We start from the raw sequence: 25,008 nt of genomic DNA on the forward strand, positions 1-25,008 counted from the left end.
CAAAAGGAGACATCACTTTTTATAGACAAATTATTTGTAGTTTGTTACTTTCTATAAAATTCTGTACATTTCTAGTACACCTTTTAGTAAATTTATAGTAGTCTAGTATTTTAGTATTGTTCTTTTTTAACCTATTTTGTGTGACCTATATACACAATTTGTATCTTTTGTCTGTATGTCTTTTTATCATTGCTATTTGATTGTTCTGAGATAACTCTTTGAAATGTTTTCAATCAGTTCAATAAAAGCATAAAAAAAAAACAGTACAGTAGTTATTTAACTGTACATTTCACCTCTACGTACTTAAAATATAGTACGTATACAATTCAAATGTTTATATATTTAACCAACGTCTTAATATTCAACTCAACATTTTTCCAAAACATTTCTCAGTGATATCTCAGTGATATCGTATATTGTTTAGTAATGTCTTGCTTCAGTACAGTGTCCTGATGAAGGGTTCGATGATCGCTTAGTAATGTCTGGCAGCATGGCGAACCTCACGGACGCGACATCCCTAAAACAGTTCGAGGAATTATTAAAAAATAACAACAAGTAAGTGAAAAATAAATCATTTTTTCAAATCTTTCAAATTTATTTAATATCGAAAAGATATGTAACTGATTTAACATGTATACACGGGAATGAAACGTTTATAGAGTTGAGAATGAAATAACCGATGGCCCGCTCAGATAGGGTAACGTTAACGTTAAACTCTTAAGTAAATGTGATGCAAATCTATCGATGGATTAATATGATCTACATCACATGATTTTGGATTGATTGTTTTAATATTCAGCTCTCTGTAATATGTCTATTTGTTTTTTAGAAGCCTTTGGAAATTCATGAGCTTGCACTCAAAGGCTGATGTTGTTGTTATTATGAATATTAGGCTAACTTAATGGTCTTTTCTCATAATCAGACCTCTTTAGGCTGAGTTAGCCTTGTTTACTATGTCCCTAAACGAATCCTTGTGTCCCTCATGTCAGTCCAAACCTGTATGTTAAATCCGAAATAGCATGGGTCAGTTTGATTCTTCATTGAATAATGGTAACGTTAGATCCTGTTCATCTGGTGTCATTGTTGAGGAGCACTATAAACAGATTATATACAATTAAATGATTCTGTGCAGGGTTCTCCAAATTAGGTCCTGCAGATTTTAACACACCTGAACACATCTGCCTGGAAGCTTCAAGTAAGGTATACTAGTAAGACCTTGATTAGCTGGTGGAGGTGTGTATGATTAGAGTTGGACCTAAACTCTACAGGACACCAGCTCTCCAGGACCGAGTTTGTAGACCCCTGGTCTAGATTCACATTTAAATAAATTGTAATTCAGATCTACATGGATTTGCTTTAAATCTGTATTTCCAGCTCAACATCATTCCTTCTCTGTCCTCTGTCCAGGTCCCTCACCGTTGTCCATTTCCATGCAGCATGGGCTCCGCAGTGTTCGCAGATGAACGATGTGATGGCAGAATTAGCCAAAGAGCACAAACACACCATGTTTGTGAAGGTATGGGAACCACTGACACTCACGGCCATTCTGGAAATCATTTCAACAATAACATTCATGCTTAATTTGTGCAAATTGTGGTTAAAGCCGTGGTGATGTGTAGTTTCTGTATCATTAGCAGAATTGGTTAAAAAGAAAGCTTATTTCCAGACAAGTTTCACACAGACTCCAGTCGCCCCCAAATCATACCTGTGGACAGAAAATGACCTCTCTAGCTGCTAAAACCAGCAGAGCTGTGTTATGAATGTTTTCATGCATTGTTATCTGGCCAGTTTGCATAAATGGAAATGACAGAACTCTTTCAATGAAAGTATAATGAAAAAATATTATATATATATATATATATATATATATATATATATATATATATATATATATATATATAAGCAACAGAAGTAATTAATTTTAAACAAAATATGCTCAGATAATAATATTTAAGGTCTATGGGAACACCTATTACTTAATAAATTATTGATTATAATTGAAAATTGCATTGAATTTTAATTTAATATTTTTATTTGAAAAGGTTTAAGATATATAATTTTTATTAATTTTATTAAAGTCATTTTTTTTAAATGGAATATTTCATTGTTTATCAATGATTTCCAATTCAGTGATCCAGTCAATTATAGACGGTTAAAATCAAGACCCATCCCATGGTTTTTCCCATTTCTGAGACCGTTTTACTGGGAAATATTTCATAGATTCACAAAAAGTGAAGAAAGATTGTGACTTTGTGTTTAAATTATTATTTTTCCAGAAATGTATTTTTTTTCTGTTATTTGGTAATACATTCTTATATGAACTTAAAATTTATGATTTCATTTTTATTTTTATTAAATGCATTTTCTTATCCCAAATAAATGTGTACAACACTCTGGCACAGTCAATTTGGTTATGTTTGTTTCAACATCTAAACTAGTTGAGATATGCCTCAAGCAATAGTGTGAGTTTTGGTGTGAATCTCTTTTTTTTTTGTTTGACCATCTGCAAATGCATGTGTGTGGTACCTGTTTGAAAATGCCCATTATTCTTGCAAATGTTCCTGTGTGCACCGGGCTCTAACTGATGGTGAAACGGCTGTAGCTCCAGTAACACAGATCCAGCTGCTCTCCTCCCTCTGCTCCGGCTCGCAGTGGAGCACATTGAAATGCCTCGGGCTCTGAATGACTTTACCTTCCTCATGGCCTTAAACCAGCAGAGAGAAATTTGTCCTTCTGTTAAGGGTTAATACTGCCTTTCATCACACAGTCAGCAGAGCAGAAGAGTTCTTCAAGCCAAAACTGCCCTTTTATAATCTATATGGAATAAATGATGTGGAATTCCTTAGAAAACATTCAGAATTGGAGAATTTATCTTTGCTTTTAATTTGAGTTCTTTTAAGAAATTCATTTTTAAGTTCGGTTTATGTGTCCAGAAATGTAATTTCAATAATTATCATCATCAGAAGCAAATTAATTATGAAGTGTGTTTTACATGTTGTAGCTGTGGCAGTGGAGTTTAGATTTGTATTAGTTTTCATTTGTATGTGAAATGTTTTGTGTGTGTGTGTTTTCTGTCATAAGTGTTTTTTTTTACAGCCATATAAACTGTCAGTGCGTGTGTTATATTTGACATGTTGATGCGTGTGATGTTTTATTAATGTGAATTATAAAGAATCATTAGTACAGTAGTTCTCTCTCTCTCTCTCTGTTTTTAGCTGGAGGCAGAGGCAGTCCCGGAGGTTTCTGAAAAGTATGAGATCACTTCAGTTCCCACCTTCCTCTTCTTCAAGGTAAAACTTCCACGTTTGACTCCAGCTGTGCTCACATTTACCTAAAATTATGATTTTTATATATATATATATATATATATATATATATATATATATATATATATATATATATATATATATATATATATAAAATAAAGGGATGTTTTTAGAGAGTAGGAGGTTAATTTTGCCACAAATAGGAACATTATATTATATATGATTTAAACCTTTTAACAGACTGCAGACTTACAATTTAAAATAACTACTTTCTGTTTAAATATATATTTAAAATGTTAGTTATTCATGTGATCAAAGCTGCATCATTACTCCGATCTTCTTTGTCTTAATCCTTTAGAAATCATACAGATATGCTGATTTGATCTTCAATATTGGACTTTTTTTTTGTGGAAAACATAACTTAAATTTTTCTTATTTTTTAGGATTCTTTGAGTTCTTTGAAGGTTCAAAAGAACAGCATATATTGAATATATTTATTCATATTTTATAGCATAGGTTTAAATCTGGTTCCTTGCAGAATGTTAAAGTGTTACAAAAAAGTTGCATGAATTATTCTATTAAAATTGTATTTGTTTATCCAAGTTTGTTTTAATCATAAATAGACCAGGTCACCGAAGTAAAACTGTGAACAGCAATTCAATAAATGGATTGCTTCTTTCCCAAGACATTCAAAGTGACTTATTTAAATTACAAATGAAACCATTTTGTATGTAAAATTAGTGACTTACTATATGACTGGATTGTGAATGTTAGGCTGTGATATTATTGGCTAGTATTAGTTATCCTCGCCTACACAGCCTTTCTCACTTTAGAAGAAAAGTTGTTTCAAAGGCAGAGAAAGTTAACACATTTAAATAAAAGAATTTAAGACCTAATATGCCTTGTTCTTTGTGTTTCATAAAGCATATCTAGGCCAGGTTGTGTTTTTCAGTACACACAGCTTGCATTTATTTTAGGTGTGCTGCGATAATGTTTAGCGTTTATTTAGCAGAGGGAGGCGGGGTTAGAAAAACAGAGCCTGTTGGGAAGCTTGAGTTTAACGATCAAGTAATGTGAGCTGCAAAATCTCCTCGTGTTAGAATCAAGCAACTGAGAAATAATGGGAGGTTAAACAAACACACGGCTTGGCAAGACTTTCCCTCTCTCGGTGTAACATGTCAAAGAACCAGGAGAGCCTGCGGCCTGTTTTCTCTCTCTCTCCCTGCAAACAATCTAAACAAACTGGCAAGCATCCTAAAAAATTAATGCTGTTTTTTTTTTTTTTTTTCTTCCTCCCTCTCAATCTATCACTACTCACTCTTGAGTGTTTTTTATTTATTTGTTTACCGACAACCCTTAGGGCGGTGAGAAGATTGACAGGTTGGATGGTGCGCATGCCCCTGAGCTGACCAATAAGGTGCAGCGGCTGGGGTCCGGTGGGGGCGGGGCTGCCAGGGCGGGGGACGTCCCTAAAGAGGATCTCAACGAGAGACTGAAGAGGCTGATCAACGCCGCACCCTGCATGCTCTTCATGAAGGGATCGCCCCAGGAGCCTCGCTGTGGTAAACACACGCGTATATACTCACTCGCATAAATTAACACGGGGTCAGCAACCGTTAGAGCAACCATTGGTGATGGAGTGACACAAATCAAAGTTGCATGAACAGGACGGAAAGAGAAGTACATTGCATCTTTCTTAAGAGCGATGGACAGTCAGTATGGATGAACCACTATATTCCAAGTTCCACCAAAATACAGCCTGGCTCGGTTTGACCCAGAGTTTCTAACTTGATGATCTGAATAGCTCCCGTTGCAATCAACAAAGATTCTGCAGCACAGTGCAATGTGCATTCAGTTACTTTTTTGTCATATTGCATCTCTGCTTTCACGACTTCTTGGGTGTTTTGTGCTGTGTGTATGGCAGTGATTCCCAGACTTAAATATGTTCTTGAATGAATCAACTGAGATATTAAGTTAATCTTTTTTGAACCGTTTAACACTACATTTGCATACTAATGGTTCTCTGGTATTGTTTAATGGTTGCATGACATGCAGATAAACAATATAAAATATGCAATTTTATTAATGCTTTTTATCCAAATTGACTTGCATTCACAGTCTGTGGAAAGGATCCATATTAATTGAAATTCTCTTGACGAGGCTGCTGGTCGATTTTGAAGCTGCTACAAGTGTGAACAGCCACTTTTGTTAATCAAACGTTGGTTGATAAGCAGTCACTCTAAATTAGGAACATATTCTGCTTTTGTAAGTTAGTTATACTCATTAAATCCTCACAGTGAAAGCTTGAGCACTTAATAAGGTTTTATTCTTTAGTTTGTTTAACTTTAGGCTTTTAGCTTGATCTTGCTTATTTCTGTTTGATTTGCTGATTTTCTGGCATGCTTTTTTCTTCCTCATGTCAAAGATGTGTGGTGTAGAGTTGGAAAACATCCTCGTATTAATTTCACCCATTTTTAACAAAATACTTTTTGATAGTTCAAAGTGCATATTTGGTCATGGACTGAGGCGCAGTTTAGCGCTTGACGTTTTGTCTGTGTAAGGAGGAAGGTCTAGGGGAATGCTGGCGTTTGCCATCCTGAGATCAAACTAAAAACGATATTGAACTCTAATCTCAAACAAGATGTTGAGCTTTCAACGGCTGCCAGCTCCTCCAGCTCTGCTTTATTAATAGAAGATCCTCCGAGTTTACGCCGCTTCGTCTCTGAGCCCGGAACCTGTTGCTCGGCGCCGTTGATGTTATTTGAAGCCGTGCTAGGTGTCAGTGGGTCGGTCCGACTCGGAGATATTATAATACTGAAACTTATTGATGTTCTCATTCACTTGGCTTATACCCAAATCAAGAAATAATGCACAGAGAGCGAGCCATGCCTGTTGGTAGCGTGCATTGGGTTCTAAATGTAAACACGCTCTTTCGTTCCAATGCAAACGTCGAGCCAAATGATCAAGTGTTCGGCTAACGCTAACTCTAAAGCAGTTATGCATGTCAAATTAAAAGGTTAGGGGTCCATCTATCAATTCAGATCTCTCAGCCTTTCTCGCTCAGAGTGGGTTGTCCTTGAAAAGAGGAACGATGCTGTAACATCGCCCCTTTCCTGGAGCAGAGTCGGCCAAAGTGAACGGTCTTCAGCCCTTCTAGGTGCAGGCATAGAGGGGGAAAGAACTCGGCAATCAATGCAGCATGTCTGGTGGAGTTCGCCCGGAGCCAGAGAAAGCAGCTGCCCGCCTGTTTGCCCGCTCTGATAGAGTTGAGCTAATATACCAGCAAATGCATAAGCACAAGTGAGGCGCCTGGAGCTGTTTTATAATGAATTCCCTCATGAGCCACACAAGATGAAAATGGGTGTTTTACTGCAGGGGCTACACAGACTCTACACATCACCTTGCACATCCTTCTCTCCTGATCTTGTTTCTTTCTCTCGCTCACTCCTCCTTGTGCGCCACTTCTCTTGCTTCTTGTTCTCTTTGTCTCCTCCCATATAATATCCCTCTCTCTCTTTTTATCTTCTCTCATTTTTGACTCGTAGTCGGCTCATAGGAACAGAAGTATTTAAAATTCAGAAATCAGAAAACTGTATTCTACAACTGTGTTGTAGCTTGTGTTGCCCAATATTGCGTAGTATCTAAAATGGACGAAAGGGTTATTATGCAGATTGCAGGGTAGTTGTGATTGCTGGATATTTCACTCACTGTGTGACTAAAACATACAAAAATGTTTTGTTGCCATTACGGAGTTATTAAACTAAAACCATTAAAAAAAAAAAAAAATCTAAATTTCAGCAACATCTATCACAATAGTTTAACATGATTTGCTACTAAAATTATAATAACTATTTTTTTTTAATTACATTGATTAAAACCATATAATAAATATACCAACATAAAAATAATAAAACCTTAATTGATATTAAAATGGAACATGACAAAAAAAACAAAAACAAAAAAAAACCGAATTGACTAACTGCACACACAGATAGATAGATAGATAGATAGATAGATAGATAGATAGATAGATAGATAGATAGATAGATAGATAGATAGTTCCTCCAAACTTTAAAACAAGTGTGAGGAAGTAAAATGTACACAGTCAAACCAAAAAAAAAGTTAACTCTGAACAAGAAAATGCAATGATAAATCACAACTTTTGTCATTGTGGTGACATTAAAATATGAATAGGTTTATTTGCTTGTATAAAATGTTTAGTTTCTTTCTTTAAAGTGCTTAATTAAGTGAAAGCTAGTAAAAAGCTCACAAGCAAACTAAAGGGTGAACTTAATAATTGTTTCATAATACAATTAATTGATTTTAATTTTGAAATCACAAATGAAAACATTAGTTGTCATTGTAGTGACATCTCAAATATAAAAGTTTGCTTTTTGTTTCTTCGAAGCCTTTAAATGAGTGCAAGCTAGTAAAAAGCACACTGCAGTAATGATACTCTTTTTAACCTGTTGCAGGTTTTAGTCGTCAGATTGTTCAGATTTTGAAGGACCACAGTGTACAGTACAGCAGTTTTGACATCCTCTCAGATGAAGAGGTCCGACAGGGACTCAAGACCTACTCCAACTGGCCCACTTTTCCGCAAGTGTACGTCAACGGAGAGCTCATCGGAGGACTGGACATCGTAAAGGTACGAGGAATCCCGTTGTCGATGAGATACGAGGAGAAACTTTAATGCTGTTGATTGCGTTCAATGGAAATATGGGCTATTTTTCCAAACACCGATTTCTTCATTGCTTGATGGTTGAGCGTTTTATCCCATGCGTATTATCTTAAATGGACTTTTGATGCAGTGTGTGTTCTCAGCTTTCTGTTATTAGCTTTATGTTGCTTTACATTCCCAGCGAGCTCATACTGCTTAAATCAAGCAGAGCACTCCTGCTGAGAGAGGAGGGCTGGATCAGCCAGCATCCATCCTCTCTCTTCTCTCTGGAGTCCAAGAGGCCCTTCCTCATTAATATACTGCATTTACCTTTCCAGAGAGGTAAACTGTCTCAGCAGGGAGCTGTTAGTTATGAAAGGAGAGCGTGCATGTGTGAGTCAAGTTGAAAGGGATCGGGATTCAGAGATATTTGATATCCTCCACAGGAGCTGGTCGAGTCTGGTGAACTTGAGAATACTTTCCCCAAGACCGTCTCACTGGAAAGCAGGTAAAGACAGATACACACTCGCTCAAACAGACCCCCTTCAGTACAACTGGACTTGTTTAAACACTCTTTTCTGACAGGCTGAAATCTCTAATCAATAAATCACCCGTCATGCTCTTCATGAAAGGAAATAAAGAGGTGAGTGGACTTAAATGCGCTATTTTTCTCCCTTTTCTTTCTAATGAAACCCAGTTTAAAAGAGTGAGGAGAAAGCAGGGGCTGTTAAAGGGATAAATCGCCCCCCCAAAATGAAAACACTTATTTATTCAAGCTCTTGGTATTTCATACCAATATGATTTCCTTTTTTTATTAAGTACACTTTTTCCTACAACAACTTCATAGTGACCATGTATCTCATGCTCCACAAGTACAGAAAAAAAATATATAATATATATATATATATATATATATATATATATATATATATATAAAAAAAAAAAACAGACCAAATTTCAAGGAGCTGGATCTAAATTTAAGTTTATTTAAGTAGCGGGTATATTAGCTTGGGCCAGCGGATACACCATTAAGTTGCCAAAAAGCATCTTTCTACATTGAATGTCATTCAAAGTTAACAGTATAGGTTGAAGAAATTAATATTTATACAACGCTATGCAATATCAAATAAATTACTACTATTATTATTGTAATTATTATGTAGTGTTATTTCAGTTTGTTCTTTTAGATTTATATATATATATATATATATAGTTTTCAATTTAATATTAGTTTAATTTAGTAATTGTATGTTTTTTTTTTTTCTTTTTTTCTGGGTTTTGTCAAAATATTAGTTTTAATTTTACTTTAATTTTAGTTTTATTGTAGTTAGTGTTTCTAGTCCTTCACCTAGTTGCCAAGGCAAAATAAGTTAATCTGATATTTATATTTTATTTCAACTTAAGTTAACAAAGATGTTTTATAAGTTTTAGTTAACAATACCACCACTGTTATTATTATTATTATTATTATTATTATTATTATTATTATTATTAGAGTAATAAAAAAAATAAGAATGTTCTAAAGTAATAATGTGAACATTCTGCTGAATGTCTTCCTTTGTGTTCCACTCAAGAGAAAATGTAATAATTTTATTGTATTCCATAGTAGATGGATAAATTGATAAATTATTTTATTAAATATAAAATACTTTGTATATAATTATTTTAGAGCATGCTTTGAAAACAGTCTGCAAAATGTCTTCCTTTATGTTCTAATGAAGAAGAAAAAAAGTCATGAGGTGGGTTTGAAAATGACATAAAGGTGAGTAAATAATTACCAAAAGATCTGTTTTTGGGGTGAACTTTTACTTTACAATAAAAAAAAAAAAAAAAAACATGCACAGGGATGAAGCAGTGCTGGAAATCATTGTCAGGCGGCTCTGGCACTGATAGAGCTGCGTTCTCTTTCTTTAATGGAGGAGAAAGACCCCTCACCTCCCTCCTCATAACTCTATTGATCTTTAACACTCACACATGAAAAACATTCTTTGCAGTAGTTTAAAGTCTTTCCTCATGAGACCTCTCTTTTCTCTGGTCTGACTGGTTTCTCTCTCTCCGTCTCTCTTGTTCTATTACCTCCTCTTTCTCCCCTAGTTATTGAGACACACTTCAGAATGTCCTTTGTAGGTGGTTGTAGTTGTAAGTTTGGTTCTGTGCTGGTTTGAGCTTCTCCAGTAGTCTGCATGTGTTTTGGTGGAGTTGAAAACGTGCTTCCTCTGATTGGCTTTCAAGCGCAGGGTTTCGCTTTACTCCAGCCTCTCATGATGTTCTAGCGTTTTCACCCTCCTAACTCGTGTCTTTGTGAATACTCAGGCTGCCAAATGTGGATTCAGCCGTCAGATACTGGAAATAATGAACAGCACGGGGTGAGAGAATCTATTACAGCGTTATCTAATTAAGACAGACGCTCTTTTTGGATAATGTTCTTAACACGAATTATGAATTACTGAAAGACTAAATGTATGTTAATATAGTAACAAATGTTTTTTTTTTTTTTTTTTTTTTTTTTTTTACATTTCAGAGTTGAATACAGTACGTTTGACATATTAGAAGATGAAGAGGTGAGAGTTCCTTCAGTTTTAAGTTTGTCTTTCCATTTTTAGTAAATGTTTTCTCGCCATAGACGCTTCAAGAACAACTGTGTTACAAATCTTAGTGAGCTTCTTACATACTGAGAACTGAATAATGAACTGTTAAACAGTTATGTAAATGTCCCTAAATAAATTGTTTGTTTGTTATGTTTTTAGGTTAGACAAGGACTCAAGACATACTCCAACTGGCCAACATACCCACAGCTGTACGTTAAAGGGGAACTGATCGGAGGACTGGACATAATCAAGGTGAAATGCATAAATAGCACTGCAAATGTAATGTTTCAGCTGTAATTAATGTAAATAATGCTAGATTTCAGGTATTAATTCCATATAGAATGCTACAATTTTATTTGTATTTTTTATTTTTTATTCCTTAGTATACAGGTTTGAAGTGCAAAATATATTACCTATGGTCAATAATATGTTTTAATGTTTTTTTTTTTTTTTAAGAAACTCCCCAAGGTTGCATTTATTTGATCAAAAATAAATATTGTGAAATATTAATTAAATTGTAAATAAAATATTTTCCTGTGTGTGTGTGTGTGTGTATGTGTATATATGTATATATATATATATATATATATATATATATATATATATATATATATATATATATATATATATATATATATATATTTATATATTTGTGTGTATGTATTCCTTTGATTCATGCATCCTTGTTGGGTGGAGTTATTAATAAGACCCCAGACTTTTGAATGGTAGTGTAAGAGTTATCTCATCTGCCTGTAGAGATATACTGTGTCCTGCAGTAGTCGTTTTTCTCCAGCAGAGGGTAGATGAAGCTCTGTAACTAACTGACAGGACCATCTCTGAACCTAAATATTAAGGTCATTGCATTAGTTATCCAGCCAATTGTTATTTATTTTAAAGAAGTATAAAACAAAATATAGCATGAAGAAGTTAGTGTTGAATGGTGTTTCATAACTGATGGGAAATGTGTATATTGTTAAACAGGAGCTGAAAGAGAATGGTGAGCTGGTATCGGTGTTGAAAGGAGAAAACTAAACCACTCCAGCACTGAAGAACATGCCTGCAAACTGCACCGCTAACCTCAGGAATGGAGGACTCACGTTATACTTATTCCATCCGAGTTTTTTTTAGGAAATCACATTTTATTAGGAAATTACTCATTTCCAAAGTCAATGTTGATCCTATCATGTAAATCCAATGAAGCTTATTGTGTTCTAATCTGTTTTTGTTGCACTGACATGTTTTAGATCTTATTCATACCTGGTATTTACATCTGTCTCTGGTAATCTGATTAAAAGTGGACAGCCAAGATTTAAAATGTACACCAGGGATTGATGTGTCTTAAATATGTCTGCTGTGACCACATTTTTGCCAAATCAAATAGTTTAAAATGAGAATGTCCATCCCATTAAAACCAATTTCAATAAAAATAGTATTGGGCAAAATATAAGACTTATGCATGTATTTGTATGGGTATTTTCTTATTAAACTGCTAGTAATTTACTGTTTTAACAAAATGATTAGATGTTAGTTGGGTAGGTGATGCTTTAATGTTTTCTGTGATGCATCAGTGTGCATTTTCCTTTATATTTAACTGTCACCCCATCCCGTATGCGGGACGCCTACGTTGACTATACTATATTTCAACCAAATCTAATCAAATCTAATCTTGACAAACTATATATCGTTGGAAAGGTCTAAGACTCCCAAATATATATTTTACCAATATTTTTTGTTAAAAATTATGTAGGAAAAGTAATAGATCAATTTATGACAAGAGTGCACCCTCAAAAATCTACATTACAAAAGGAGCTTTGACCTTTGTTTAAAAATAAGACTTCCTCGTTGCCTTTTTCTCTATCACATATTAGAAATCATCAGAAGTTATATATCACTTGAAAACATAAAATCTCAAAATTCATCCTTTAAAACCCATTTTAAAATCAGACATTGCATTACCATGTAAATGGCACATCAAAATCATGTTACAAAATGTTTTCAGTCATGAATTATAAAAATTTAGGTTTGTATCATGCACATTCAAGTCTATCTTCAAAAACGTAAATGACAATTAACAGGTTAAAATATTTACCGGTATGTCAGATCAGATGTTTGTCATGTAAACTTGGCTTTAATGCAAGTCCTGTCAGAGCCAATGATTTGGCATGTAAAACCAACCTGTGTGAATCTGTGCCCTCATTAATGAGCCCATCCATCTGCTTTTAATTACAGGTTGTTAGATAAGGCCAATTTTTGCTGTCTTTGAGTTTTTATCCTGGATATGTGACCTCTTTAATGAGTGTGTCAATGATGGATGTATCATTCACGATCACGTCCACTGGTTTTAATTAATGTGATTCTTGAGCTTTTCAGACAGAGTGACTCTGCCAAACTTTTGGGGACAGGAAGAACTGTCTTATTGTGATTAAAGATCCATATATATTAATCAGCAGTCAACCCACACCTCATCTGGCTTTGAGTCGAGAGCGTAGAGTGGCAATTATGTTACTCTCACACACTCACACACACACATAACTGAAGCGTTCCCATGAGAACCTGATTGTTGTGTTGAGAAAAACTTTTAAACACATTTCTCCACAATAGTAAACTCATATTTACTGATGCGTTAACTGAAACGTTTGGCCACCCCGTGTTTGTAGTCATCATGCATAAGCACCACAGGTACACAGAGTTTCATAACACTGCCTAAAAGATTGTGATGGTTCACTTTATTTTAGCATCAGTATTAAAAACAGTAGTAGGTTTCCAGGTGTATCACTGAAGTCAGTAAAGTCAGACCCTTAATATTGAGAAGTAAATTAGGACACCCCTGCATAGTGTTTATCTACAATGGCACTGTTAAAAAAAAAAAAAGTTTCTTATGTGTACTGTGACTTATGCATATGCAGATATTTTCTTAAACCTTCAGAATATGGCACTGTTAAAAAAAAAAAAAAAAAGTTTCTTATGTGTACTGTGACTTATGCATATGCAGATATTTTCTTAAACCTTCAGAATAGACAATGCATGTAGGTCATATGATAGCATATAAGCTCAGTTAAAAATCCTTAAAGCAATTTGCAAGTTTATATTGTAATTATAAATATTATAAGTTATTTTTATATTGTACAGTCATTGGCAGTGCCTCATGGTATTAGTATCCTTGATATGAAGCAGAATAAGATATGCAAAATAGAAAAAAAGTTTCTCTTGCTAAATGGGAGAAGTTCTTCTGGAACAAGGCCTCTGAAAATATGGGCTATAACTGTACTCCATAAAGGTTTAGTATGTTATAGGTGATTGTTATATTGTAAACATCACTCAGTAATTTGCATTTTATTAGCTGTTTTTGGACTTTTGCATGTGATATTATTTCACCAAAACCAAGCAATGTCTTTTATGATAAAAATTACAGGTAATATAAATTGTCCTCTGAACACTCACAGTAAAGAAAACCATAATTTCCAGAGCAGATTAGCTTCATTTTGAGAAATGATGTTGGGTTGTGTCATTTTCCACATGAATATAATAAACCATGGACACATACATACACATTCACACCACAATCTAGACCTCCAAAGACGTCTCTCATTGCACTAAATTATACTTCAAATTGTGGAACAAAACTCATAGTTTCCTCTCACCTCAGTGCTGTCGCTAATACATGAAAGGATTTTCATGGAGTCGGGTATCATTACAGTCGTGAAAGGCCTGTATCCAACGTTGGTCATATCTTTACTTCCTCTAAAGTCACTGCACTGTGGATGGGTTTGTGGAGCTCATTACATGCTTCACGACATTGATCCATATCTATAAGTTAATCACCCGACTGCAATCTAGTCACTCAACTCTGCTCTGTCAAGCCCAGGGGCTGCCAGCCTCTAGTCTCCGCAGTCATGCAACTAAACACTGAATCGTATTGCTTCAAGGTAATCCAATCAAAATGAGATGGTACACCTTGAGTGGAATTTGTTGCCGTTATTTGAGACAATGAAAGGGGAGCAAGCATCTCCAGTGAGGAGATAAAAATGCATTTCAGTGCCTTCTTTAACAGGAAGAAAATGGAAATATTGATCTGGTCTGCCCCTGTGATTTCTGCTGCTGAGTGTTCGAACAGTGATATTTCTACAGGTGGTCACAAAAATTGTCAAAGTTTGGAGAGAGAGAGAGAAAGCAAAACAGCAAGAGATACAACATAAATTGTCCCAGATGAAGCTTATTCTGCTCAGCAACTGTTGAAGTAGACAGGTGAGGTCAATCATTCTGGAGAAAGGTATGGGTTCAAAATTTCCCATGATTTTGTAATCTGGAAAAACAAACACTTTTTTTGTGTGTCATTGAGGGGTTTAGCTGAAATACTGTAGATGTGTTGGTCTGCATCCTAAAGAAATGAATACAGATTAGTTCACAACCATGATTCAAAAACTAAGCAGAATTTTTAAATCTGAGTACCTGTCTTTCTTCGGTCTTTGAGTTCCTTAAATAAAACCCAAAATATATTTTGCAACTAACCTTGGCAAATTCAGTTATTAGGTTAGTGAATAGACAGTCTGTCTGAATCGGAGACTGGTGACCATGACCTTGCCAAAGTAAAAACCATGCCTACTATTTGGATAATGGTTCTACTATCCTAGACGGTCAGTGGAGCTAAATACATGACAGGAAAATGCTATGATGCAAAACATGTTAGTAGTCACTATGCTGGGGTTCCTTTCATTTTTTTTTTTTTTTTTTTATTATTGATGGTGATCTGATATTTTGCCTTAAGGGTTTTGACCCCATTGATCTCAGACCACCCACATTACTCACCTTTGACCTATTAATAATCTCAGGGGTCAGTATATCATATGGTTTTAGCATATTTGGAATTCTAACACTGACCCGTGACCTTTTAATTATGCAGCGGACCACTGAATAAACAAGTTATCTAGGATGTCAAGCAACCATTGAGATACAGAAAACCAGCCATTACATAAGTGCCCAGGGAACGAAGACCTGTAGATGAGGCATGTAGCCTGATTATAGCTACACCTACAGCAGGAAAATTGGCATGTAAAATTCAGAAAGTTCAAAAAGGAGAATTTATATGAAACAATTTATTGCATCAAAGTTTGAATGCAGCTTTATACCATTTAGCATTGCCATTCCACAGTACAAGTGTACATGGCAGTTCCTTAGCCCTTGACAGAGGACTACCATCCTATACGAGGGGAGCTCTGGGAAGATTTGGAATAGCCCGAAACTTTCTGATCATAACCATAGCTACTGGAGATAACTGATGTTGGGCTGCTCTGAGATTCAGCGGTGCCAGAGGCCTGAAACCGTTTGCTCCAAGGAGAAGCGGAGGGCTGCCATTTTTTAGATGCCTCTGAGCCAGTCAAGGAGGATCCAGGTGAAGCCTGAGTGGAGAACCTACTGGGAGCCTTTAAGCTTTGAGACGAAGAGCCACTCTGTAATGGGAATGCCCCAGAGGTCTGAAAACCTTGTGGCCACCTAGCTGAAGTCTGCCATTGAGATGGTTGGCTCTTAGATGAGGTTCCACTTGGAGCACGGTTACTGTACACATGCACTTTCGCACTCGAGGGCAAAGGGGCATACTGGCTAGAGGTACCTGGCAGCTGCAGAGATGATCCATCAGTAGAGGTGCTTACGGACTGCACAGGCACAGAAGGAATAGGGTCTGCCAGCTGAGTGCCATCCCTGCTCTGGGAGCTTGATGTATACATGCTGTGGGTGCTGAAACCACTGGAAGATTTCCTAGAAACATCAAACACGGAGGAACCACGCCTGATATATGTAGGGGACTCAGGGCTAGTCAGAGTTAAGGCACTTTGAGACAAGCCACTATAGCTTCCACTTCCTTCTTGTGGGGAGGCAAATTGGTCAGAACTTCTTGCAGAGGTAGAGAACATAGTGGGAGCCTTGGGGCCTTGAGATCGAGAGCTACTCTGAGAGGCCACTGTACCAGAGGTCTGAAAAGCTTTTGACAAACTAGAGGAAGGCTGCCATTGAATTGGTTGGCTCAGAGAGCGTGATGGTACACTTGGAACCTGACTGTACATAGGCATTTTAACATCCAAATGAGGTGGTGCATATAGAGAGGTACCTTGCTTCTGGAGAGAGGAGCCGCCAGTAAACAGGCTTCCTGTCTGGACTGGGGCATGGTGACTAGAGCCTGCCAGCTGAGTGCCAGCTCTGCTCCAGGAGCTGGATGTATACTGGCTGTAAGAGCCTTCTCCACTGGTCATCAGACTTACACTTGGGGTTGAGGTAGCAAGCTTGGCATATTCAGATGACCCAGGACTATGCAGACTTGAGGTACTTGGAGACTGGATTGATAAGCCACTATATCTACCACGTCCTTCCTGTTTGGAGGCAAATTGGCTGGGACTTGCTGCTGAGGTAAGGGTAAAGGACTTACTAGTAGACAAACCTTGAGAGGGAGAGCTGCTCTGAAATGCTACAGCTCCAGAGGTTTGAAAACCTTGGGACCATCTAGAAGTGAAAGGATCCAACTGGGATGTCGGACTTGGAGCGGAGGATGCACTTGAGGCAGTTTGACTGTACTCTGGCACTCTTGCATCCAAAGAAGCCAGGGCTTTCTGGCTAGAGGCAGGTTGAGACTGCACAGAACCTCCTGTTGAAGACCGTGAAGAGAACCCATTATTAGGCCAAGAGGTGCCCCATGATGTACCAGTTCCTGATACGGTCTGAAATCCTTGGGTCCTAGAGGTTGAAGGCTGCCACTTCTGAGATGACTGGCTTGGAGACGGATAACCACTTGGAGTTACTTTAGAGTACTGACTGGACACAGGCAGTTTTGCACCAAAGTAAAAAGCTGGAGCATGCTGGCTAGTGGTACCTTGAGGCTGGACAGACGAAGCAGAGCTACCATCCTGTCTAGGGACATAATGGGAAGCTGCCAGCTGAGTGCCAACTCTGCTCACGGAGCTTGGTGTATACTGGCCATAAGAACTCGGACCAGTGGTAAGCTGGTGAAAACCTATGGGTGAGGCAGCAGGCTTGGCATAAAAGGACCCAGGGGTATTCTGACTTTCAGTACTTGGAGAGTGGATTAGCAAACCACTTGCAGAAACATGTTGGCTGGAACCTCCTGCCAGTTGTGGCTCAGAGCTGCCCTGATAAGTAGAAGCAGAAGTAGAGAGATGGCGATAACTGCTTGAGGACCCTGTGGAAGAGCTACTCGGTGTAGAAAGCCGACTAGAGGTTCCTCCCAACTTAAGGCCAGAGCTGCCCTGAGAGCTTGTAGACGGGTTTGAAGAGCTTTGATCACCGGGGAGTGGACCGGAAGCATCAAGAGGGGAGAAAAATAGATTTGACCGGCTGGATGAGCCACTGAAAATCTCACCTCGTACTGGTGTGGAAGAGAGGGGAGCAGAAACGCTTTGCAGTCCAGAGCCATATTTTGAAGATAGAGCAGACGGACTATAGGAACCTTCTCCACTAGCAGCCTTGTTAAATATCTTCTGTGCATTTGGACTGGAGGAACCCTGGAGTTGTAGCGGTGATGAAATTTTGTCCAAGACATTTGGTGCACTTTGGGTATGAGACGTCGATCCATAACTGCTGGAAAAGCCTCTTTTTACATATTGTGAAGGGGAAAGTGGAGACTTGCTGGCATCTGGGTTCTTCCCAACAAGCATATTAGAGGCCACTTCTTCAACAGGAATGCTTCCAGTCACTGGAGCCTCCAACACAGAAGACTGGCCATTCCTAGGATAGGAGAGCTTGTGGACGACGGACCAGCTCTGAGGCTGAACACTCTGTGAAACCCAACCTAGAGAACAGATCCATGAATTAGTTACATTAGTTGGGAATTAGTAAAGCTACAACTGTTGGTGTTGTAGTTAGTTTAATAGAAGGCCAAGTTCTTCATTAACACAACACTCACCTTCATATCCAAAAGCAGGTTTCAAGAAGCTCAAGAAAATCAGTAAGTGGACCCTAGGGAGAAAGAAAAGTAAACATTCACATAGTACATGTAACTGATAACAATGCAACTTAAAATGTATACATACCGCTTCCACTCCATATCCATAGCAGAAAAAGAAACAAATAGAAAACAAAACTGGTTTGTGGAGATATGAATCTACAATTCCAAAAGAAAACTGCTACAACCAAAACAACTACAAATCTAGGCAGGCATCTGTATTTTATAAGCCTGTTAGTTCGATCAGCTTACTCGTCTAATTACATAAATACTGTTCACCTGTGAACACTTAGCTGGATATCTGATGACTTTGCCAATGACTAATTATATACAATCCCGTCTCATCCATTCGCAACCATTACACACCTCATAAGGACTGCACCACAGAGCATACTTATGTGGCTACCTGAAAATGTGTGTGTGTGTGTGTGTGTGTGTGTGTGTGTGTGTTTGTATATATATATATACTAATTTACTGCTATTCTCACTAATCACTTTCTTGTAGTAAAAATACACTCGGAAAACTTGAATAATCATATCTATTATTTGTATATTTAGATAAGTAGCTGTGTATTTCATGTTGTACAGTAAACCTGTCATTTTTGCTAAATAAATGTATTCAGGATGATATCAGACCTGATGACCCAGTTGGGGTGTATTTTGCGATGATTGACCATGATTGTATATTATTATCCACTACTTAATATGCACAGTCAGATCTGTTTGCTGATAAAAAAAAGGTTTCATTAAATACCCTTCTGCTTTCTATTCCATTTCTTTTAACATTTGCTTTTTGTTTTTTTTGCAATTTGTTTCATCAGTGGCCCTCAAAACACAATGGAGACTCTCGTCTTTACATTTCAATCATCTCTCTTCTTTTATTTTTGTCTTTGGAGAATGCTAGAATTGCTTTTCAGATGAGTGATTGATTTTTCTCTAAAGTTAAAGCAACTGTTTAGCAGGAATCGAATTGGAAGTGGAGAAACCCGCTGGAAAAAAAAGAGTAAATAAAAATAGAACGTTGTTTAATCTCTGTGGTGTCCTCTGGTAAAATGTGTTTAATAAAGCCTACTACTGTTCACATTTTTTTCTTACCACTGGGTGGCGCCAGAGACTGTGCTGCAAATCACGTGTAGTACCACAGCTGACCTGAAGAGAGCAGTAGAGACGCTGCTGCTTCTCACCGCATACAAGCCTCTTCATCACAGTTTGTACACAGTACCAGGAAAGCTGATTACCACAGCTGAGAATTTCATGCTATCCTAGGTATTGCAGTCTATACTGTCTTCTTTACCTTCTTATTAAGTTTTGTTAATGTTTTTTAAGCATGTCATGTCAACCTGTCCATGTTCAATTTGCCAAGTGACAGAGTGAAATTGTAACCGAAAAGTTTGATTGAACAATTAACAACAAACGATTGTGTAGACGTTTTGTCCTTACTTTTAAAAGTATAGTAAAAATGTCTTCTACAAACTTCATGTTGGAGAATTTGACCTTACTCCTATTCACTGCTGTTTGTAGAAGGTGGGGGAATCCAACAAACATGCATTTATTTGTATCTCATAATGCTGGCCATTTAGATTATATTTTCCACAGCTTATAAAGTTTAATATGCAAGAGACTCTGTCTCTTCTAATAAGACGTCGCACTCTTCTATCATAAAAGAAAGTCCTTTGTAAGTCCTTGAAACTGTACAACACTCACTGCCTTCAAAGCTACATTCCCCTTCCTTGTTCTAATGCAAATAAATCTGTCTTTGAGTCTCAGACAACATTGAGTTAAAAGCAAACTAATATACTTTTCTTTTCAAGAGTGAACCTTTTTCATTATGTATAATACATTCTAGATGTATTGTGCACTTTGTCAAGGGGATTCACGCAAAAGTGTACTCTGAATAACCTTTGCAGCATAAGATATTTTGTGGAACAAATGTTGTAATGTATAAGGTTTTAAATCTGATTCAGTGATTTAGCATTAAATAAAAATAGAGTTTAACAATAGCCCACTTCAGTCTTAATAACTGCATAAGTGTTTGGTGATGTAATAAAAATGTAAAAAAAAAAAAAAAAAAAATGCAAAGTATGATATTTGCTACAGAATATTGGCATGGGGAGTTAAGGCACAATGTGCTGTAAGTAGATTTCAGGAGATTGGAGGTTGTATGACAGTAGAAAAAAAGACGTAAAGTGAGACCTACTTTAGATAAAAAATGGAGAACATAATTATTATAAAACATCTCTCATGCCCTTAAATGTGAAGTCTAAGCTGGTGTGAAACTCATATTCAAATCATACTGTTAGTGTGAAGAGTGTGAAACAGAGTCTCGTTCGCAAGATTTCCCCTGCCTGAGGTGTGTTTGTTTCTCAGTGTGTTCATTTCTCCGTTTGAACATTTACATTTATTAATCAGTGTGTAATTAGCAGCAGGTAGTAGTATTAAAAGAAAAAAAAAACATGAAAAAATCATCTATCTATCTATCTATCTATCTATCTATCTATCTATCTTTATCCATCCATCCATCCATTCATCCACCCACCTATCCATCCATCCATCTTTCTGTAGGGCAGAAACCTTCTTTTTATCAGAACTTTCAAACAAAACTTTGTAATTCTAACATTCAATGTTAATTTTATATATATATATATATATATATATATATATATATATAACATTGAATGTATAAAATATGCATGGCATAAATATATATAAATATATAAAGATGTATATAAAAGTTTTCAAAATAAATGAAATGCTAGAATTTTATAATTTCAGTTTCCAGAAAAGTATGACTCAGTAAAAACGTCCTATATTGTTAGTAATAAGAAATATTTCTTGAGCAGTAAATGAGCATACAATTATATCTATTTAAAATTATATCTTTGTTTTTATTGTATATTTATGAAAAATGCAGCCTTGGTGAGCATAAGAAACTGAAAAAAAAATATATATTTTTTAAAAATTCTTATAGCAAATTTTTGCTTTTGCCTTTATGAAACAATTTTGGACCTAAATAGCCTTTTTTTTTTTCACTTTGTCATTGTTGAATTAAAAAAAGCAGCTTGAATATTTCTCAAAACATTATTATTTTTGTGTTCCACAGAAGAAAGAAAAAACATTGGTTTGGGACAGCATGAAAAGGTGAGTAAATAATGGTGATCGATGCCCCAATGCGTTTTTATTCAGCAATTTATTCTGGGGCTGATATTTGCTGTTTAATGCATTTTTGCTTCTGTATGGGTTGCATTTTTAGAGCATTTCCTGAGAGCTTTACCTCATATTGTTTTTCCAGTACACGCCATGCTCACAAGATTCTTGTTATTGAATATAAAATAACGATAGATTGTGCTCTTCCATTCCCAGTGGGAATTCATCACACATCTTTGGTGTGCAGACACCTATAGAGAATTCAAAGCTTTCCTGAGGAGCATCCGAGTCCCCCTCCTCCCCTCAGATTCCTGTATGACACATGAGGGGGTGGCTGATGGAGAGCACAAAGATGTCAGCGTGAGAGCTGGGGAAAGAATGTTTAGCCACAAACAAATCAATTAATGTTCTGCTTCCATGCACTTCCTGTAGAAGCCTCTCTGAAACGTCTTCTCCTTGAACTACCGTGATCCCAGTGGGGAAGGGGAGTGGATGGCAGGGTTTTGGGTGCGACGGACCATGGAGATGCAAAAGGGCTTCAAAGAGTTGAGATCTCAGGAATTCTGGGAAGGAAGCATGCAGGAGTGAGCCAGACAGTATTTCTTGTGCGAAACAGAAGAGGGTCCTAGATGTGTCAGGAATTGAAGGTGTTGATTAGCAGAACTGATTAATGGTGGCTTTATTAGCAGCCACCCTGCTAAAGAGCAACGCTAAAGCTTCTTGAATGCTCACAATTAGGTGTATTCACAAAACAGATGTGCTGCTTTAAGAAATCGCATTTCAGTGGAAGAAGACTACATGTTTTTCACCACCAATTACTCAAGTCATAAATAATTCCTTAAAGGAATAGTTCACCCAGAAATGAAAAGTTGCTAAAAATGTACTCACCCTCACACCATGCAACTTGTCAATGAGTTAGTTTTTTTTTTTTTCTTCATCAGAACAGTTTTAGAGAAATTAAGCATTCCATAATATTCTCAGCAATGGCTCATCTGTAGTGAATGGGTGCCGTCAGAATGAGAGTCCAAACATCTAATAAAAAACATCACAATAGTCCACAAATAATCCACAACCTGTCCAGTCCATTATTAAAACTTGTGATGTGAAATGCTGTGTGTTTGTATGAATCAAATCCAGCATTGAGGCACATTAACTTTAAACCATTGCTTTTGGCCAAAATTACAGTCCATAACATTGTTTCCTCCTGTGAAAAAGTTAATCCCCTGTTGTCTTCTCACAAAAAAATTCCACTAGCATATTTGTTTAGAACAGGTTTGGACATTATATATATATATATATATATATATATATATATATATATATATATATATATATATATATATATATATATATAAACTATACAGACAGCGCATGCAAATGGATTTCATTGGGCATGATTTATTTATTCTTAGTGAATTTCCCAGTCAAACTAATCGTGACAGACAGGGTTACCTGCAGGACCTACTGTAAAGATGTTTAATTAGGCCGCTGTCATTCTCCTTCTCAGGACTGACTACAGATCTGCATTCAAATTAGACAAGTGTTCAATAGCAGGTGAAATACTAGTAAATTCTTGAAATGGCATGTCGAGCTGAGCTCTGATTCGTTTACCATTTCATGTTCTCCTGCTCTACTTTAGTGAAACCCCAAGAACGTTTATCCAGGAGAACATTCTTGATCATATTTGCAGAGTATGAATGGCCATTGTTGGCAGCTCATTGCTACTTACTAAATATGAAAAGTGAATACAAAATTGTGTTTTTAAAGAAAGGAGCTGAAAACAGACAATCATTTTCATTCACAATGATCAGTCCTTCTACTTGTGTGTGTATATTTTTTCCAGTGGCCTCTGTCAGTTTTTGCTTTATTTGTTAAAGCCTTCGGCCTTCTTAGATTTGTATTCATAAATCATTATTAGGATATACAGGTCCTTCTCAAAAAAATAGCATATTGTGATAAAGTTCATTATTTTCCATAATGTAATGATAAAAATTAAACTTTCATATATGTTAGATTCATTGCACACCAAACTGAAATATTTCAGGTATTTTATTGTTTTAATACTGATGATTTTGGCATACAGCTCATGAAAACCAAAAATTCCTATCTCAAAAAAATTATTATTGTCAGTTGAAAACTGAAAACATATTTTTGTGGAAAATAGAAGTATTTGCAACATTATACAATTATTTACAGTGACTTTTTATCAATTAAATGCTGAATAAAATAATTAATTTATCTTTAAAAAATGCATTACAGAAGCCAGATTTTTGAGTGGCATTAAAACAAATAAAACATGCAGAAAAGGGCACAATGTTGTTGTTTTTTTATTTTGTATTTTACTGTATCTATCTTTCTATCTTATAAGTTTAATAATTAGGCCTCAAACCTGTTGCAACATTCAATATAAAGATGCATGTTTTTTGTCAAAGATGTCTTTTATTTTCATCCGTTGTTCTTGTCTTCTCACCACATGAAGTTTATTTTCTGTCAGCAGCTCAGCACACAAGCTGTTCCAGGCACGACATTGGTCATGAATATTGATTACATTATGTGACATTTCCTTGATTTGCTGAACAGCAGATGTTGCTAGCATGAGTACTAGTTGTGAGATTATCGTTTAGTGCTTACATGCTTGTTTTGTGGAGTCAGCTACATTATTTTCCCCTGCATGTGACCATTCAAACATATACAAAAAATATAATGATGATTTTCCAAAAAGTGTGTTGGAGGAGAATTGTATTATTTCTAAAATTGCTTTATCCGTGATGGATGCATGCAGTGCTGCCTTAGAATTTGGACAAAATTATTATTATTATTTATTTTATTTTTTTCATGTCAGTTGTGGATATAAAGGCTCACAGTGCTGTGCAGGTCAGATGCTCACTATAGGTTTTGGAAAAGAGCTGCTGTTTTCAATAGCTGTGAACATGGGAGGCGTTTTATTCGTATCCTATTAGTTTCCACTTCAGTGAAAGGCACATGACATCACAGATCCCATTGAGTTTACATGCTCAATGAAGTAACGGTTTCATTTCTGACTCAAAGCTGTCATACAGTAACATTCTAAAACCGGTTTCGCTTATAAGAAATGAGGACAATGCAGCTGTATATTATATATATATATATATAATGATTTCGTTTTTAAAAATGAAAGCCACTTACATTTCCATTATACAAATGATAAAAGTCTGAAAAGTATGAAAAATAATGGCATTTCCAGAATATATTTTTAATGTGACCTTCTCACTAAGCTGAAATCCGTCCATTCTCATAAACGGAAACTCAGTTATAAGTGTTGGTAGATCATTGTCTTGAGTTGGATCGAGTCTTGTTAACTGCTGGTACAACGAGACGAATAACAGCCTGTGGTCTGTTAGACTCTTCAAGTCAAAGTGCTCA

General features: G+C 36.3%; 2 protein-coding genes across 2 annotated transcripts; one reads left to right on the top strand and one right to left on the bottom strand.

Annotated features, from left to right (window-relative positions):
- The first annotated feature begins 444 nt into the window (after positions 1 to 444).
- On the top strand, positions 445 to 11,961 carry LOC113055909 (glutaredoxin 3). The gene is made up of 11 exons (XM_026222290.1): positions 445 to 555; positions 1,408 to 1,516; positions 3,216 to 3,290; positions 4,627 to 4,828; positions 7,742 to 7,914; positions 8,373 to 8,434; positions 8,512 to 8,569; positions 10,240 to 10,292; positions 10,448 to 10,487; positions 10,674 to 10,766; positions 11,496 to 11,961. The coding sequence occupies exons 1-11, from the start codon at positions 479 to 481 to the stop codon at positions 11,544 to 11,546; spliced, it is 993 nt and encodes a 330-aa protein (XP_026078075.1). The 5' UTR covers positions 445 to 478; the 3' UTR covers positions 11,547 to 11,961.
- Positions 11,962 to 15,592: 3,631 nt separating this feature from the next.
- On the bottom strand, positions 15,593 to 18,641 carry LOC113055910 (serine-rich adhesin for platelets-like). Its single transcript, XM_026222291.1, has 3 exons — positions 18,551 to 18,641; positions 18,424 to 18,476; positions 15,593 to 18,309 (listed from the first exon to the last, which is right to left on the bottom strand). The coding sequence occupies exons 1-3, from the start codon at positions 18,568 to 18,570 to the stop codon at positions 15,704 to 15,706; spliced, it is 2,679 nt and encodes an 892-aa protein (XP_026078076.1). The 5' UTR covers positions 18,571 to 18,641; the 3' UTR covers positions 15,593 to 15,703.
- Between the last annotated feature and the right edge of the window lie 6,367 nt (positions 18,642 to 25,008).

The sequence above is a fragment of the Carassius auratus genome, chromosome 37 (assembly GCF_003368295.1).
Source record: "Carassius auratus strain Wakin chromosome 37, ASM336829v1, whole genome shotgun sequence".
Classification (NCBI taxonomy): Eukaryota; Metazoa; Chordata; class Actinopteri; order Cypriniformes; family Cyprinidae; genus Carassius; species Carassius auratus.